Raw genomic sequence first — 17,292 nt, 5'->3', positions numbered from 1 at the left:
CTCACAAAGGACGTCTTTCTTATTGAAAGCCTGCAGCTTTTAACCAGACACCTGAAATGCAGTAGAATTTAATGAAATACATGTTCTCACAGTAATGTGGTACAGCAAGCAAAATAAACAATGTATTTCAAGTTCAGATCTAGACAGATTTAATATAGAGCCAAACAAAACCACAGTAGAGAAACACAAAATGTTCTGAATACGTAGGTACAAGTGTTTCCTATTACTAACAGAGAATTAATCGTAATATTTATGATTCATTCAATTCAGGGAACAGCTGAAATGTAGACAAGGTCCCATGATTTGTCCAACACTGTCCATTTTATCAGCTCCACTTACCATATAGAAGCACTCTGTAGTTCTACAATTACTGTCCATCTGTTTCTCTACATAGTTTTAGCCTGCTTTCACCCTGTTCTTCAATGGTCAGGACCCCCACAGAGCAGGTATTATTTAGGTGGTGGATCATTCTCAGCACTGCAGTGACACTGACATGGTGGTGGTGTGTTAGTGTGTGTTGTGCTGGTATGATTGATTGGATCAGACATAGCAGCGCTGCTGGAGTTTTTAAATACCAAGTCCACTCTATTAGACACTCCTACTCTAAAGTGGCCCTGGGAGTCATGAACATTTAAAAACAGCATAAAAGGGGGTAACAAAGCATGTGGAAAAACAGATGGACTACATTCAGTAATTGTAGAACTACAAAGTGCTTCTATATGGTAAGTGGAGCTGATAAAATGGACAGCGAGTGTAGAAACAAGGAGGTGGTTTTAATGTTATGGCTGATCGATGCGTGTAATATATATTATTCTAATGCTGCAATACACCCAGAGGGTTGTGGCCTTTTAATTGACAAGACATAAAACCATATAAAAGTGAACATGAACTTTAATGCAAGTCTAAAGACACATTTCTAGCTTGGAATAATTAATAAAAGCACCAAGAGCAACTAAAGTACAGTTCAACTTTAAGTAGCAGTTAATTATGGTTTAGGTATTTTATAATGAATACCAACACACTAAGTCAAACACTTTATTGGAGACCAAGTTGCATTACATTTATTACATTATAAAATGTTCTTCACACTTGCTTGTCCACGATCCTCCTATTAAAGTGGAAGAGGAAAAACAGCACATTAAAAAAGCACACATGAATAATGCAGTAAATACCAAGATAGAATAATCAAGCTGTTGATTTATCAACACTTATTACGGTTCATTTAAAAGCACCATGTCTTCCAACAGCCGTGTTTAAATTAAGAACAGTGATGCCAAAAATCACACATACAGCACAGTGCAAGACGGGGCAGTTACACACATGGCTGCTGAGGGTGTGGAGTTTATCGTCGTCAATGATGTGCTGATATTTGTTCATCTTCCTGTTCTACATTACTAGCAAGTCATGCTGTTTTACACGGAACTGAGATCAGTATTTAAATGTGATGCTATGAGCTTACAGCAAAATGATAATGTTTTATCAGTAAACAGAGCTTGGCAATTTGCATCCCTCAAATTCTGGCCTTTTAATCTAACTGTATAAAAATATGCATCTCAGGGCTTCTGTTTGTTCACTACTTAAGCAATTTAACTATTTGTAAGTATTTACAAATTGGGCTTTAGTTACCAAATTATCAGCCTGGTTGTTACAAGCGTGTAAATAATAAAAATAGGCTGATAACAGGTGTGTACTCTCTAAATACCAAACTAAATCAGTTTACAGAAACTCACAATTCATTTAATCATTCACAACAAAGAGAACGCAATGTCGCCCTAAGGACAGCAGATATTGTTTAGACTCAAAACCTGCATCCTATCCTCCAGGGCACTGATATAGGATCACAGCGTTAAGGGTCACCAGTGGTGATATGTGGTTGACCCCCTTTGAAAGTGATCCATGCGACAATAAGAGAATCTTACCTTCACTTCAGTGCACCACGTGCAGATCAGCATCATACCAGGTCAGGTCCTGATGAACAAACATTTCTTTTCTTAATTGAACGCAACAAGTCAGCAGCAACAAGCAGGACAAGGTCACGTCATGAAAATGTTCCCAAAGGATCACAACAGCAAAAACCGAGGTGATCCAATGGGATGGGGTTTGATTTTTGGTCATGTCCACAGCAAGTCAGGAACTGCACCTCCCAAAAGCCTTGGTATATGACCAGCTACCGAACACTAGTGTGAAAGCTGCATTGAAATAATCTTTCTTAAAGGCAAGTCAAGCATCTGCACCACGTTTCACTACTAAAGCTATACTGTAGCTTGTCAAAATCAATGCAAACATACCTAACGTTGGCACTGGCACCACCGAGAGTAAACAGCCCCAGGAGCATTCCTACAAAATTAGAGAAAACATTTTAAACAAATGGGTAACATTATATACATACATAATTACAGTCGTGTATAAAGGCTGTCTCAGCACCTGCAGGACCCAACATATAGAAAACTTAAGGCCCATAAGGGCAGGTATTTGATTTACTCTTGCACTGCCTTATGAACAATCCAGTCAGATATACAACTGGATGCAGATACCACACAGTGCTGCTTCAATATAATAATAATAAAAAAATCCTACTCACCATTAGTGAGAATGCACACCACCTTCTGGACACTTACAAGCACTGCACCTGCAAGAAGAAAGAGCCAGTGTAATGTATCTTGTAAACAGGAGCAGGATGAAGCAGCAGCAGAACAGGCTGAACTTTTGTCCTGCAGCATTTGCCCACAGAGTAAACGGCAGTAACAATATGGGTAAAGCTATACTACAGAGTTGATCTTTGAGGCATTTCCAACGACGCGGCTCTACTGTGAGGAGCCGGTCGGGATAGACCTCAGTAACAAGAAGCCAAGCACACATTAACAGAGTCGGTTGCTTACTAACCTCGAGTCTGTGCGCATGCCGTGAAATCAGGATTTTACATCCTTTACACATGCTGGTCTTTATTCTGTAAACAAAAAGCCGACACTAGATTAAACAAACTTGATTACAATGATGATGATTTTTTTTATTTTATTTTTTTTAATGTGTGACTGTTCAGATGGGCTTTATTCTTTCACGGGCAATAAGAGCAGTTGAACATAAAGCCAATCATCATGACAAGCACTAGAAGCATAAGGAATTCCAGAGAGATTTTAATTCTTAAATCGACCAAAATCTACAATTTGCAGCACACTGGGATTTTGTCTTGGTCTAAGTTGAACATAAGTGCCTTAAGCTTAGTTAAGCATGATGTGTGTATTAAAACAGCCTCAATTACCTCATTAGATTACCGTAAAAATAAATACATATGCAATAACTAATGCAGTTAGCTGTATGTTAAAACAACTTGAATGTACAGCTTGAATTTAATGCCGAACATGCAATTACACGGGTTAACCTGCAGATGCCGCCAAACCAAGAGTGACTTGGGGCCTCAGTCATTGAACGAGATTTACAAGGGCCAAAATTCTATGTTACCATTATGTATACACTACAGTATTACCCTGTTTTACACAGGACATATTTATCCTAGAGAATTAACAATATATACTATATAGAAATTTACATAAGACTTAAGTGGATTGTTAAAGTACTTAGAGAGATTACCAAACCATTTATCTATTAATCTACTTAATTTTCCACAATTAAGCTGTATGTTCCTAATCAGGAATTCCAAATGCCCTAAATGATTTGCATAAACTGTGTTTTACCTTAAGCCTGGCAAACATCCATGGTGGTAGACACCTAACCAACACCTAGAAAAAACACAGCAAGTCACTATACTGTAGATGGAATAATAGCTATGGAATAGAACTCCAGCTCCTAATCAACTATAACTTAAATTTTAAAATAGTTCTTCAATTGAATACAAAAGTGTATTTCAAGTTGCTAATGCATTTCTACATGCGTTTTCCTTGTGCAGGGTAAAGCAAGACGAATGTATGCACAGGTATTCAGACTCATTTTAAAAGAACAATTTATCATGTTAAAGATTTAAATACTTATTCATGCACCAGTATATACACATACTATACACCAACACACATTCCAATTAGTTGCAAATTTATTTTAAATTATTCTGATCACATTTATTACATCAGCAATCATGGTAACAGTTCAGTAATAACTACTGAACAAACACCGTGTCAATTCAGTGTGAAATGTGTCGACTGTATGTTCCCTGCACACACACAAGTTCATTAAAAAGGCTAAACTACTGTATTTTATTAATAATAAAAGCTTCGACACATGTCTGTTCTCATAAGTAGCACCGATATTGATTGAGCACGTCGGTGAGTTGCAAGAGAACAGAATTGTACTTTTTGCACTGTACCAATTCCTAAGCCCACTGGCACTAGGCTGTGACTAGTACTGTGCATAAATACACTAATACAAAATCCTTCACTTACCATTTTGGGGCTTCAAGTGCAACACTACAGGAAACCAGCCTCGTTTAGACATCCTGACAAAATAAAAAATAAAAATGCATTTGCTTTAAATACGCATAAGCATCACAACCATGACACTGTTTAAGATATCCCAGGCCTCATTGTCACCTCTGCAATTGGTGATGCAGAAATGAAAGCAAACCTGGACATTATGTAGCCATGTAACAACTGGAAGTTACTCATGTGGAGAAATTCCATAGTTTCTGCTTTACATGGCCTTAAAAAATAAACAAGACCACAGTGATCCAACAGTCGAGACCACTGGAGTGTATGTGTTGTGAACAGTCACATGAGTTTGGAAAAGTAACTGGCCCTAATCACTCACAAATTAAAAATCCCAGTGCCAGGGGGTTTTCAACTCTTAGCCTGTTACACTTTTGCATTATGTGCATGTGTATTATTACTACTGGCTGCAAACCAACTGAAAAATCAAGAATTAAAATGCATCAGTTGTGAGGATGATCTGTATTAAACAGGGAGTTTATTATAATACTATTAAATTCCTTTGATTATGCATTTTTGGGAGAATATCTAGATCTAATCGCGCACACACAGGACCACGCATGGAATTGGTGGTGGTGTGCATAACTAAACATATTAGTGGTTACAAAAATAAGATACCATGAAAGGTTTAATAACACAGAACTTGATTAAGGTTCTTTGCAAGCATGTGCTACACAGTAAGGTCACAAAGATTGCGTTAGCTTATTAGCTAAATTAGTTCTTACATCATTAGGGAGGAAATGTTAGTGATAATAAATACTCTGTTTATTAAGAGATAATAGTTGGTGTTTAGTAATTACTGCAAATTCAGAATATCTTGTTATAATAACCTTCATTTATACAGACTGAGTCCTCACCACGTGGCACCACATTTACCTATAAAAGCTCTAAACTCAGTCATTATGCGGCTACAATTACAGCTAAACACAAAATACTAACCAAACAGCCTGTAAGTAATAAAATTAAACATTATAACAGCTCAATACTTATAACACAAATGCGGATGAATCAGAACTCACCCGCTCAGTCTCAAACGTGTGCTGAAAGAGACCGGAACATCTCTCGCCTAACAAACTTATCACATGGATCTTTTTTCCCCACCCACATTCGGTCCGATCCCGCCCCATGAGGAGCTAAATAGCGCTGACCTGCTCCAGGATTGGCTGAGATTGTGCTATTACGCACAATACGGGCTGGTTGTGATGCCAGTTACAGCCTATCAGTCGAAGCAGGCGGGATTTCTGTTAGGTTACGGGTGGGAATTGAACGTTGTTGGTTATAATGCGTGCCCTGTCACGTGGTTCTCAAAAAGCACTTAAGAGCCAGACACAAAAGTGTAATGATAATATATTGCACATCCAAACTACTAAGACTTCAAGTCATAATCCATAAACCTTCCAATATTTATTACCATAAGTTATTTTTACAGGTTATAATTTTTGAGCAACACATTACAGCTTTACTAAAACAAATACAAATGTGTATGACTTCACCATTAATTGAAAATGTAAAATAAATAAATAAAATAAACATATACAGTGCTGCAATTTAAATACATGTGAGCATTGTTTAATGTAAGACTGGGGTGGTAACTGAATACACATCAGTTAGGATTGATTATTACTACACTTAACATTTAAATTAGTACATTTAACTAGTGTTTGAGAGATTACAAAAAGCATTTTTATTAACAACAGTATGTTAGACATACTACCTTTTTAAAAACCTTATTACTTTCCAGTTTAATGATGATTTATGTTCATCATTTTACATAGGTGCCCTGTATTGAGCTGGAGGAGAAGGATCTAACAGGTGCTTCCTCAAAGACCACCAATGTACCATTGGGCAACTGGATAGTTAAAAAAACTAAAAGAAATAACAAAATAAAAAATATAATTACTCTGTTGTCAGTACAGTGCTATTACAAATGTACAACTCGTTAGATTTCTCAACAGTCTGTTATAAGTATTTGGATAGTATGAACCTACGTCTTCTACTGCGCTTTTAGAGAGGAACAGAACATGTACACAGGTTTCTGCAGTGGCCGTGTCTTTGCTGATTCCATGCTTCAGTATGGTAGGATAAAGGATTGCTCCAGTAGAATGAGATGTAATAACTTCTCCGTCGGTTCTGTACGAGCACACGTTTACCTTACCAGATAGTATTAAATACAGGCCAGTTTCATTGTCTCCCTTTCTAACGATGGCCTCCCCTAAAGGAAGAAATTAGGAACAAACTATTTAGTACTTATACTAAAGTATAACTAGTAGTAATAACAGCACGGCATGCACAAATACAATCAATTAAAAGACAGTAATATTTCATGTAGCCTTAGTAATGGCTTCATTCTAATAGAGGACACTGTGGAAGCTGCAGGGCAAAGATACACACTATTTGTATGTTTTGAGAAGTTACAGGAGTACCAGGCAGAAAACCTTTGAATAAAAATACAGTTATATTTACAAGCTCCATAAGGACATTTCTGTTAATACAACCATTTAAACATGTTTGTACCTACTGGAAACCAGCTGCTCTGTATAAAAGAGTAAGCGTAAGTTGGGTTTTGTAAGTCTTTGTTAATTAATCAATTAATGGTCATGGTTTTGAAATGGAATGCTCCACAGATGGTTCAAATACATTTTGCCTTATACTTTGTCTATTGTTTAGGAAACAAAAATCTACCACATGCAGTAAACAATCATGCCTTTAACATTTAATCAAACAGCCAATGACCCAATGTTCAACCTCTATGATCTTCAGTGTGTGTGTGTGTGTGTGTGTGTGTGTGCTTACCTGGGGTGTACATGTTATAAAGCATTTTAGCCGAAAGTTCCCTAATAAAGACATCTGAAATGTTTCTGAACATTGGATTCTGCTTGAATAAATCAAGGCTGATTCTAAATAAAAACAAAATCTACATTAATGAAAATAATTTCACAAAGCAAAAGCATTCAAAGTTTATAATCAACAAATTTTTACTGGAAAATGCAAACATCATTTTTAATGATCAATTTTACAACTAAAACTAGTGTTCCCAAAAAATTACATTAAGTTGTTAAAAGGTGACAGAACAAAGCGGTAATTATAAATAATGAATAATTAAATAAATGTTAATCACTTATGTCAGTTATTTTAATGTTGTGGTGAATTGGTGTATACTGACAGTTATTATTATGGTAGGTGGAGCTTGTAAATTACTCAATGAATGTATGTACCATAGAGATGTGCCTAATAAAGTGCTCAGTGAGTGTAAATCTTAAATGAATGAACCCTGTATTACATCATATCTACCTGGAATAGATGTCAGTTTTTATACAGTTCGGTAGGTCATTAAACAAACATTCTGTCTTCATCCCTCTGACGTGCATCCATCTGTAGTTGTAAAACTGGATCACCCGATTTTGTAGCGTAGATGGAAGATTCTGGTTTATCATGTCGGATTTGATGATCTAAAATGAATTATTAAAGTCATAACATCGTCCTTACCAAAGATAATGTACATTTAATCATATAACTGATACTGTAGTTTTGTACCCGAAGCTTTTCCTCATAGGCAATTTGGAAGTACTGCTTGTTTGCTCGTGCACATGAGAGAAGTACCAGGTTGTAAGCCAGATGGATTTTAGAGAAAATCATTACAAATATGGAAAAATGTATTTCTCCCAGGGTGGTTGCTGTGATATCACCATATCCTGTTGTTGTGTAGGTTGACAATGTCCAGTACACAGCATAGACATAAATTTCAGAATAAGAAGAAGCCTCTGCAAAGTAAAAATACATTAGCAGCAGAACTTCAAACCGACATTTCTTAGATATCCACTGGAGACCTAGAGATTTATTTATGTTTTCTGTGAAGATCATCAGTTTTTCAGTTGCATCTTTCAGAACTGTAGCTGCAGGAAATATTTTTGTTCTTTATAATAAAAAAAGACTTACCAAGTTCACGTATCCACGATTGAGTTCCATGACGTTTCACAAATGAAACAAATAAAATTGAGGCAAACTGAGTAAAGCATACTGTAGACAGCAAGCACCTGACAATCCTTATAAATATGAGGCTGTAAAACAAAGAAGAGATTGTTTGGTACACCAACTATGAACGTTTTGATTATTTTGTCAGGTACACAATTATAGTTGGTGAGCCTGGTCAGTATATATTTGCTGACAATTTGCTGACAGTGATAAATATGCCTCTGTCTCAACTTTTTTGGAACATGCTACAGCCATCAACTATGGTTGTCATTTCTCCAATGTTGTTATAGGTGTGTAGTTAGAAATAAGGTTGGTAGTCCGGGCCTTCATGGATCTGACTTTTACTTGTCCAGCATATACAACAGTTTGAGAATGTCCACAGGTACCAGATCTGATGTGCCCATTGTATGGGCTTTCAGAGGTAGACAGGTGAGCATATATGTTGGTATATATTTGCTGACAATAGCTCATCTGTGATTATGCAAAATTACCAAACTACATTCATTCATTCATTCATTTATTCACTCAGTCATTCAGTCATTTATTCATTATAAGGGAACAAAATAAAACTACTGCTGAACAGACGTACTCTTGTGCCAGTATACACTCTAAGGAATTGTAGGTTAAGGGCCTTGCTCAAGGGCCCAACAGTAGTAGCCTGGCAGTAGTGGGGCTTAAACCGGCAACCTTTTGATTACTAGTCAAGTACCTTAACCACTAAGCTATAACAGATATGCTACAGTTAGTGGTAACTGTATACATAGATACATGGTATATAATGCAGGTGTGTATATACTGTAGTACTTAAACTATCAACTAGAAAACTGAGGCATACTTTGTTGTGATTGATTGCTCTTCCTTCCACAGAAATACAAATTCTGTTACAATGCGGAGCAAATGACCAGTCCGGACATAAAGAAAAATGGGCAGGAATTCCACTGGTGTTTCTTCATACATTTGGTGCAGTACTAGAAATCCATATGGAAAACAGCAAACAAGATCATAACCATATCCTATTTTTCTTTTCATGTAACTCCAAGACACTGTTTTGTAGTCTGATTCACTATCGTTATAACACATGTGGAATTTCAGTACGATCTAGAAAAACAACACAAAGTGCAATAATTGCATTAATTAGTTAATTACCCAAAAAAAAAAATTATTTTATCTAAATACAGTGGTATTAAGAAATATTGTAGTTGTTCCTTACCGCAATCATTTGGACATATTCAGTTATCATGGTGAATAAGAAGAGGCCTCTATCCAGATCAAGAACACAGGGCTTCAACGTACAAGCCCCATTAAAAAAAGAACAAAACAAAATTAACATTAACGTTAATAGCTTATCCACCAGTGCTTTCAATTAAGACATATTATACAAGCCTGAAAGCCCAACATTACATTCCCTTGTAATTTTTATGATATTATGACTTGGCAAAAAGTATAACATCGCTATAAAGCCCATATGTATCAATGTTAGGATTCATTTAGTTAAATGCACAGTTCATTCTGTTATACATTCTTATTCTTTTAATTCCATTGTATTTTTTGGATATGCATTGATGAAGTAAACATTTAAAAACATGGAAGATTTTTGGCTCTTGTTTCAGTAGATTATCTGATGTAAGTTTATTCTATAAAATGACTATAACCTTTAAACACATGCACATATCAATTAAACATGGTAAAGCTTAATACTTACCATATATGATATTGCCCATAGTGATATGATACTCAAAAGACACAATGTATATTGATAAACAACACACACCGTGTTCCTTTGGTACATTGTTTTGTTATGTATGCTGATCATCTTGTCCATAACATATAGTGACATCTTTAAAAGTCTTATCTGTATTCGAGTACACAGAGAAACAGCTTTGTGTGTTGCTTGTTTCCTTTTTCTCTTTTCACTTCTTTTCTCCATGTTAAGTTTTATATCTACAAGAGATGAAGAAAATTGTATATCTGATATCTGTTAGTCTAATATAATAATAATAATAATAATAATAATAAGTTCAACTTATATAGCGCCTTTCACCAAGCTCAAGGTCGCTGTACAGTATAAAAAGTGAAAACAAACGACAACACGCAAAACAAGACAAAACAAAAACAAAACAAAAACAATTCAACAGTGTGTAAGGATAGGTTAGAGATATAAGTTCAAGAAGTAGAATGAAAATGTTGTGAGAAGAGATGAGTTTTTAGAGACACCTTGAAAGCAGAAAGAGAAGAAATAGAGCGAAGAGTCGAGGGCAGAGAGTTCCAGAGTGTTGGGGCGGCAACGCTGAAGGACCTGCCACCCATAGTGGACATCCTAAATCTAGGAACAGAGAGCTGATTTTTTGTCTGATGACCTTAGTCTGCGTGATGGTGTGTGGCGTGTGAGGAGTTTAGTAAGATAGGCGGGAGCGAGACCATGAAGTGCTTTAAAAGTCATGACCAGAATTTTATATTTAATGCGCATGGAAATTGGCAGCCAATGTAGTTCTTCCAAAACAGGGGTGATGTGGTCAAACTTTCGGGTAAATGTCAGGACCCGAGCAGCTGCATTTTGTATGGTTTGCAGGGGACGGAGGGTTTTGCATATATATGCAAATATAGCAGGGCTGTTCTGGAATCAGCATGATTTATTAAGACTGGTGATTTTTGCAGCATGGTTTGGACAATGGCATCCCTGTCTTGAGCTTGAGGGCTGGGGATGATGCATTGGTCAAACAGTTATAGGGCATGGGTGATTATTTAAGACTTATTATCATTATACCAGCAATCATTTAGGGTGCAAAGACTGACAAAGCTGAGCATTGAGTCGAACTTACCCACACCTCTGTCAGACTCCATTTGCCTTTGTATGGCTGCTTTCTTTAGGTCCTTATAAATATTGGGATAGTACGCCAGGGTTCCATCAAGGGATTTTTTTGGTAACACATGCAGCTCACAGTCAGTTGCTGCCCTGTGAAACAAAGGGTAAGAGTTATTCATATGTGTTAGAAATAAATAAGCCATTGTACCATTTAACATATTGTAGGTTTAATAATAAACATATTAGATGTAACAGACAACATATCTTGAAAGAAAAAAAGAAGTAACAAGTTATTTGTACAGTAAGTGATTACTTGTTTTAAGTAACAACTCCAACTTTAACTGTAATGATAATCAATTTATGTTACCAATATTTACCAGTTTTTAAATCTTGATAAAAAAACAGGTAAGAAGTTGCTTACCTTATTGTGGCAGCCCTTGGTCCTGCAAATAATAAACTTCTTTCGCCAAAGCATTGTCCAGCTCTCAGTTTAAAGATAACTCTAGCTCCACTCTTGGATAATACATCAACTTCACCCTTATTAATAAAATACACCTAAAAAAATACAGAGCTCAAATTCACCCTCCTGAATCACTCCAAATGATAATGTGTAATTTGTGTAATGGTTTTAAACAATTAAAAAATGATCATAAGCTAAAAGTGTTTACATTTTTGCAAAATTACCTCTGATCCAAAGTCATGCCTCTTGCATATGAGATCGTTAGCTCTGTAAAGGCTGGGCCGAATTTGTCTCGCCAGCATTCGGATGAAACCTCCATCAGTTTCCAAACACGTCAGAGTTTCTTCACTTAAAGTGTTTTGAAAAACTGGTTCCTGCAAATAACATTTATTAGGTGTTTTGAGGATTATAGTTAATGCAAAGTATTAAAAAAGTAAAGTCCAACTGTTGGTTGATAAAATTCTTGATGATTAATTAATGCTCTCTAAATTATTGCAAACCATTGGTTAATTACCAGTTAACTGCATTTAGTAAACAGATTCTTACATCAAGTTTTCCTGATAACCTTCTCTGTAGGGGAGTCAAATCTTGGTGCACTGACCTGCATAAACTCTTCCTAATGTTAAGTCCAAATGCCTGGGAGAAAGAAGTTATTAATGTTAAAAACGTTAAACCAGTATGATGGTTTTACTGTGATGAGTTAAAATGTTTTTATGTTACCTTTGTAATAAGTTCAGCATAAATCATAGTTGATATGTCACCAAGTAGTGACGACGGTAAACACTCGAATAGTGTGTCTTGATCGATCCCTTTGTTACGTGTCCACTTGAATTCATAAAATTTCAATATCCTGCGATATAAATCACCTGTAATGCTCTGACTCTGACATAACATAAAACATTGTTATTTACAAAAATGAGGGGGGAAAAAACATGGCTAAGCACATTTATGGAATTATTATTGAAGGCAATACCTTTAGGAACAGAGTAATGCTTCTTAGTTTTTCTACAAAGGCAGTCCTTGTTGTGTCAGCACAGTCCAGGAAAGCTGCTGTAGTGGCTGATGCCCAGCCACAATACAATATTCCCATCATCATGATGAAAATCAGAACACATTTCTGTAAGAAATGTAATGTTAATGATAGTGCTGTTAGCTGGGGCACATTGTGCTCTATCATATTTACTATGAAGTGTAATGTACAGGTAACAGGACAGTAACACAACTATAGTTGTTATGGCTTCTGGCTCCAGAATCCAATATGAAATTAAACTAACTATGTATTAATGTTCTCATTAAAGTCATATTAGGCCACATAATTTCCTAATAATAAGATATTGGGACTTCTGTAAAGACTTTGGTAAGCAGCATCTGACTAACCAGTAGGAAAATTGACAAAAGTTACTGTTGCTTACAAGTAGTTCATTAAACGCTACTCTAAAGGGCGGCACAGTGGGTAGCGCCATCACCTCACAGCAAGAAGGGCTCAATTTCGATAATAATAAACCTTCACACTGCATAAATCCTTACCATGGTAATTAAGAATGGATAAATGTCTCCATATCCGACTCCAGTCATTGTTGAAATAGCAAAGTACATGCTGACAGAATATACATCAAAAAAAGTTGCAGTGGCTGAAACAGAACAATCAACAATGTAAAGATTATGGGAATGTTTGTAAAATTACATTTTCATAGATATATTGTTAAATGAAAACTGTATGAAGAGGCTGCTAGAGGGTTATAACTGTTTTATATACAATTATTTAGTTAATACAAACTGGCAGTCCAAAGTTTTGGTTTGTGGAAATATTTAGTACAAGTGAGTTGTTCGGACAGCTTAGATTTTTAAATTAAACTCCTTGCATAAAAAGCTTGGCTAGTTTAAGTTGTCAGTGTAGTATAATGCATGTTTCAAATCTCGTATGCTACCTTACTTGCAATAAATAATCTTTAGTCAAATTTTATTACTAATAAATAGAGAAATCATTATTGTGCCACTCTGCATTTACTACTGTATGTTCTGTACAAGCTTTAATGGTCATTGTCTGCTGTAAAGGTACAATTACTCTTCAGAAATAGAAAAAGGTTTAGCTTTAGCATTGCATCCTAGTATACCTACCGAAATCAAATGAATTTCCATAGTCGAGCTGTGACACCCACGATAATTCAGTGCAGTTGTGTTTAATCAAAGGGAATAGATACTTAGTGGTGTCACCATTCATGTCTGCTACAGGGCAGGCGGTACCAAAGATAATGCAGGTGATGAAATGTAAAAAAAGAAAAGTATACAATGAAAACTGCAGAAAAGTAGCAATGGTTCTGTTGGTTGAAATTCTTGCAAGCCAGACAGAAAATGTAAAAGGGATGCGATATAACTGTAAGACATGTGGTATTCTCATGTACGCATACAAATGCAAAACTTCACTGCTTGTAAAGAATCCATTCAGACTGGAAGGTAAAAGTGCCATCCAGATTATGATTTCCCATGGAAAGCAGCTTATAAGATCAAAAAGGAAGCTGCTTTTGACGTAGTGCTTTGCTGTTTCCAGGGTGTTCAATGTAAGCTTGCTATCTTTGTAAAAGGCAACATGCAAGCGGATGTACATGTCTAACCAGCAGAAGAAAAGAAGAAAGAAAGAAACCATCCAAAGCTCGACACTATAATGTAAAAATGCAAAAAGTGTGGAAGAAATTACGCTCATGATTACAGCTACAATTATTCGAAAAATTTCCCATTTGATGTAAAAATGATTGCTGGGCATAATGGCATTCCTGAAAGAGAACAAGAAAGACTTATTACTACACAGGATTAAAACGTTATCACAAATATCACAGTTACCCTGCCAATTAAATTTCTAATCTGTTCTGAATGCAAATAACATACTTAAGTGATATAACACTGAGCATAAACCAACTGCACATGTTCTTCTAGAGAATAGACTGTATATAAAATGTCACTCAGTCACTCACTGATTTACAAGTGCCACAACAGTGAGAGTAAAACCAAATAATTTTGTACGTACCGCATTAAAATAACCGATGGGCAGGACACAAAGAAGAAGAATGCAATGCGCTCCTTTAAAGTACTGTAAAAGAAAGTTTGCATACACATTAGATTCATTTTGTCTAATGCAGTGTGAACAATACACATTTTTAATTACCACTTGGAATGGTACCCAGTAGCCAATGACCTATATACAGTTTACTGCTAGACAAACATAGATATTTCATTTCAATTTTTTGTTTTGCCACCGCTTTATGATGGTCAAGGTGTCAGTACATCTGATTTCCCAGGAATCACTTCAGAAATCTTCCCCCAGACATAGTCAACAATAGACGCCTGACAGGCCAGTTGGTGTGATTTACCACTCCGCCACTCAAGCCCCCAGATACACAAATATATTACACATATATTACCATAACTATTTATTCTATTTATTTACTTGTTGTTGCCAACAATAGTATGAACGTTGTATAGCGAAAAGGTTTGGCCAGTTAGGTTGTGGGTAGCCAAAATGTAAATACGTTTATTACATTTAACTTTTTTATAGCAATAAAGTATGTACCCCTAAGACAAAGATTTCTAAACACCAACCCTGGTATTTTTTTGGTTACATTTGGCTAAATATAGGGAGTTTTTTTTCCATGAAACAATGAATTAAAATACGTTATTAAGTGTTTACAATATAGTAATATAGTTGAACAATATTAAACCATTACTATCATAAGAGCAGTCAGTTTTGACAAAGACTTTGGAATTGCTTTTAATAGAATAGTTAACACAGACTAGCACAAAATAAACACTTTTAAGTGAACATAAATAAGAGTTTATGTAAAATTAAGTATTACTGGGTCAAATTGCCTTAGCACATAATACATGCACAATTCACTTGACATACAGACACATCCCATCACTACCTTGGATGTAAAGGCACAAATTCAGCAAAGTGTAGCTTCTGTAGTTTTTCTTCATCAGTTTCCTCCTCTGCCCCAGCATAAATTGGAAAGTTTTCAAAGTCTTCAGTATCTACAAAAGTTTGTATTTGTAATAACTTAGCCAACAGGTCGAGATTTAGTAAAATACGTTTCAAGATTTATGTAAATTACTTACAACACTTTGACTTATTAAAAAATCTACGACCGTTCAATGCCAAATACCCGTCATTCTCCTGTGAAACAGTTTCCTCTAACGTCCTGCATTTGGTGCTCATTATGTTTTCCACCATTTGTGCTAAACTGTTGTAATATTCAGATTTTGTCTGGAGTTCCTCAATCTGTCTAAAAGAAAAAAAACATGCTGTAACTATGCTTTAATCATATAACTAGTTTAAATAGCTACCAATATATTTGTCTTTCTCTTTCTCTTTACCTTTTTATCACAGGATATTTCTCAAAAATGCTTTCAACTTTTTTGAAATCAACGATCAAAACTGCACAGTATGTCTTAGCACGCACTGTCTTTAGTGCTGGTTTTCCAAACAAAAAACCTTCCTAAATACCCAGCACACAAAACACACAAAAGCTGGTAGAGATGAAAAGCCAATACAGCCAACAACAAGAATAACAACAACAATGAATACTGAGCTATTACCTCTCCAAAATACATTCCTTCTTTATACAGACCAGCAATGTCAGAAAAGTCATGACTTAAAACCTGCACATTGAAAACAACACCAAAATCTTTAGTATTGATCCACTATAGTTGACAAACATCTAGCATTCTATGCATACAATACTTAATCACCTAATCAATACTTAATAAAAATATATATACCCTATATGTATATACACTGTATAAATGAGAAAATATGCTTGTTAGACATTCAATTCCAAAACAATAAGTTTTAAGCATAACAACTGTCTTTGTAGCGAGAAACTCCCAAATCAGCTACTATTTTAACTGATATGATTGTCAAATGTATTAACAAAAAAGTCACACTAAGTTTGGAAAAAAATTCTATTGGCATTGGATATGTGAGCATAGCAAAATGACCATTGCTCCCCATGTTTCTGAGTGATCCTAATAATGTAACCCTTGTAAGATTCAAGAGCTGTATATAAGAGGTATATCCCAAACATAAAATAACTTCTAAGCTGCTTTTAACCACATATTGTTACTTTTTATTATAATTGTTAATGGTGTTTTTTTATTTAATAATGTTGTTGTTAATATTATTATTTGCAAACCTGACATGTTCCTTTGTGAATACAAAAAAGTTCTCGTGCAATGGTTCCACTATATTGGATGATTTCTCCTCTGGGAAAATAGCACATTACTGATAGTAAAGCAAGGTCTGTTATAAATTCATCTCCAGCCTCCCTGAAACAGTGAATCTGTGAAAGGACAGAAATAATACAGCTAACGTTACCAAACTTAAGTTGTGATTATATTGTAACTGTAGGAAATCATGGAAATCATACATTACATACACTACAAGCAGTGGACAAAATAGTTATGGAGGAAGATGACTTCTTAAATACTGATGCAGTTTGATATTGAAGAAAGGCAGTGGCCCAAAACCCATTTCAAAAGAACTTTTAATGTATCAGGTTAAAATTAAGCTTTTAGTATAACCGAATACAAGGTGAGCTTTTGTATAATGTAGGTACTTTTGTATAAATTAA

General features: G+C 35.4%; 1 protein-coding gene and 2 non-coding genes across 3 annotated transcripts; all 3 read right to left on the bottom strand.

Annotated features, from left to right (window-relative positions):
• Positions 1 to 1,021: 1,021 nt before the first annotated feature.
• On the bottom strand, positions 1,022 to 15,840 carry LOC134303571 (uncharacterized). Its single transcript, XM_062989014.1, has 27 exons — positions 15,826 to 15,840; positions 15,586 to 15,694; positions 14,691 to 14,753; positions 13,787 to 14,439; positions 13,196 to 13,299; positions 12,642 to 12,785; positions 12,389 to 12,550; positions 12,215 to 12,304; positions 11,893 to 12,042; positions 11,630 to 11,763; positions 11,225 to 11,358; positions 10,108 to 10,346; positions 9,616 to 9,687; positions 9,241 to 9,503; positions 8,370 to 8,491; positions 7,968 to 8,194; positions 7,725 to 7,882; positions 7,227 to 7,330; positions 6,422 to 6,645; positions 6,148 to 6,299; positions 4,392 to 4,444; positions 3,693 to 3,737; positions 2,884 to 2,947; positions 2,582 to 2,629; positions 2,289 to 2,337; positions 1,920 to 1,968; positions 1,022 to 1,108 (listed from the first exon to the last, which is right to left on the bottom strand). The coding sequence occupies exons 1-20, from the start codon at positions 15,830 to 15,832 to the stop codon at positions 6,291 to 6,293; spliced, it is 3,168 nt and encodes a 1,055-aa protein (XP_062845084.1). The 5' UTR covers positions 15,833 to 15,840; the 3' UTR covers positions 1,022 to 1,108; positions 1,920 to 1,968; positions 2,289 to 2,337; positions 2,582 to 2,629; positions 2,884 to 2,947; positions 3,693 to 3,737; positions 4,392 to 4,444; positions 6,148 to 6,290.
• On the bottom strand, positions 2,045 to 2,166 carry LOC134303773 (small nucleolar RNA SNORA32). The gene has a single exon (XR_010007702.1). It is a non-coding gene; the product is annotated as a small nucleolar RNA SNORA32 (small nucleolar RNA).
• Positions 2,705 to 2,838, bottom strand: LOC134303774 (small nucleolar RNA SNORA18). The gene has a single exon (XR_010007703.1). It is a non-coding gene; the product is annotated as a small nucleolar RNA SNORA18 (small nucleolar RNA).
• Positions 15,841 to 17,292: the final 1,452 nt, after the last annotated feature.

The sequence above is a fragment of the Trichomycterus rosablanca genome, chromosome 26 (assembly GCF_030014385.1).
Source record: "Trichomycterus rosablanca isolate fTriRos1 chromosome 26, fTriRos1.hap1, whole genome shotgun sequence".
Lineage (NCBI taxonomy): Eukaryota > Metazoa > Chordata > Actinopteri > Siluriformes > Trichomycteridae > Trichomycterus > Trichomycterus rosablanca.
Note: the sequence above shows the minus strand (reverse complement) of the source record. Positions and strands in the feature narration are given on the sequence as shown.

Coding starts and splice junctions, on each gene's coding strand:
- LOC134303571 (XM_062989014.1), bottom strand. Junction 12,551..12,641: donor GCATTACTCTGTTCCTAAAG/GTATTGCCTTCA, acceptor ATGTTATGTCAG/AGTCAGAGCATTACAGGTGA. Junction 6,646..7,226: donor TTATAACATGTACACCCCAG/GTAAGCACACAC, acceptor TTCTTCCTTTAG/GGGAGGCCATCGTTAGAAAG.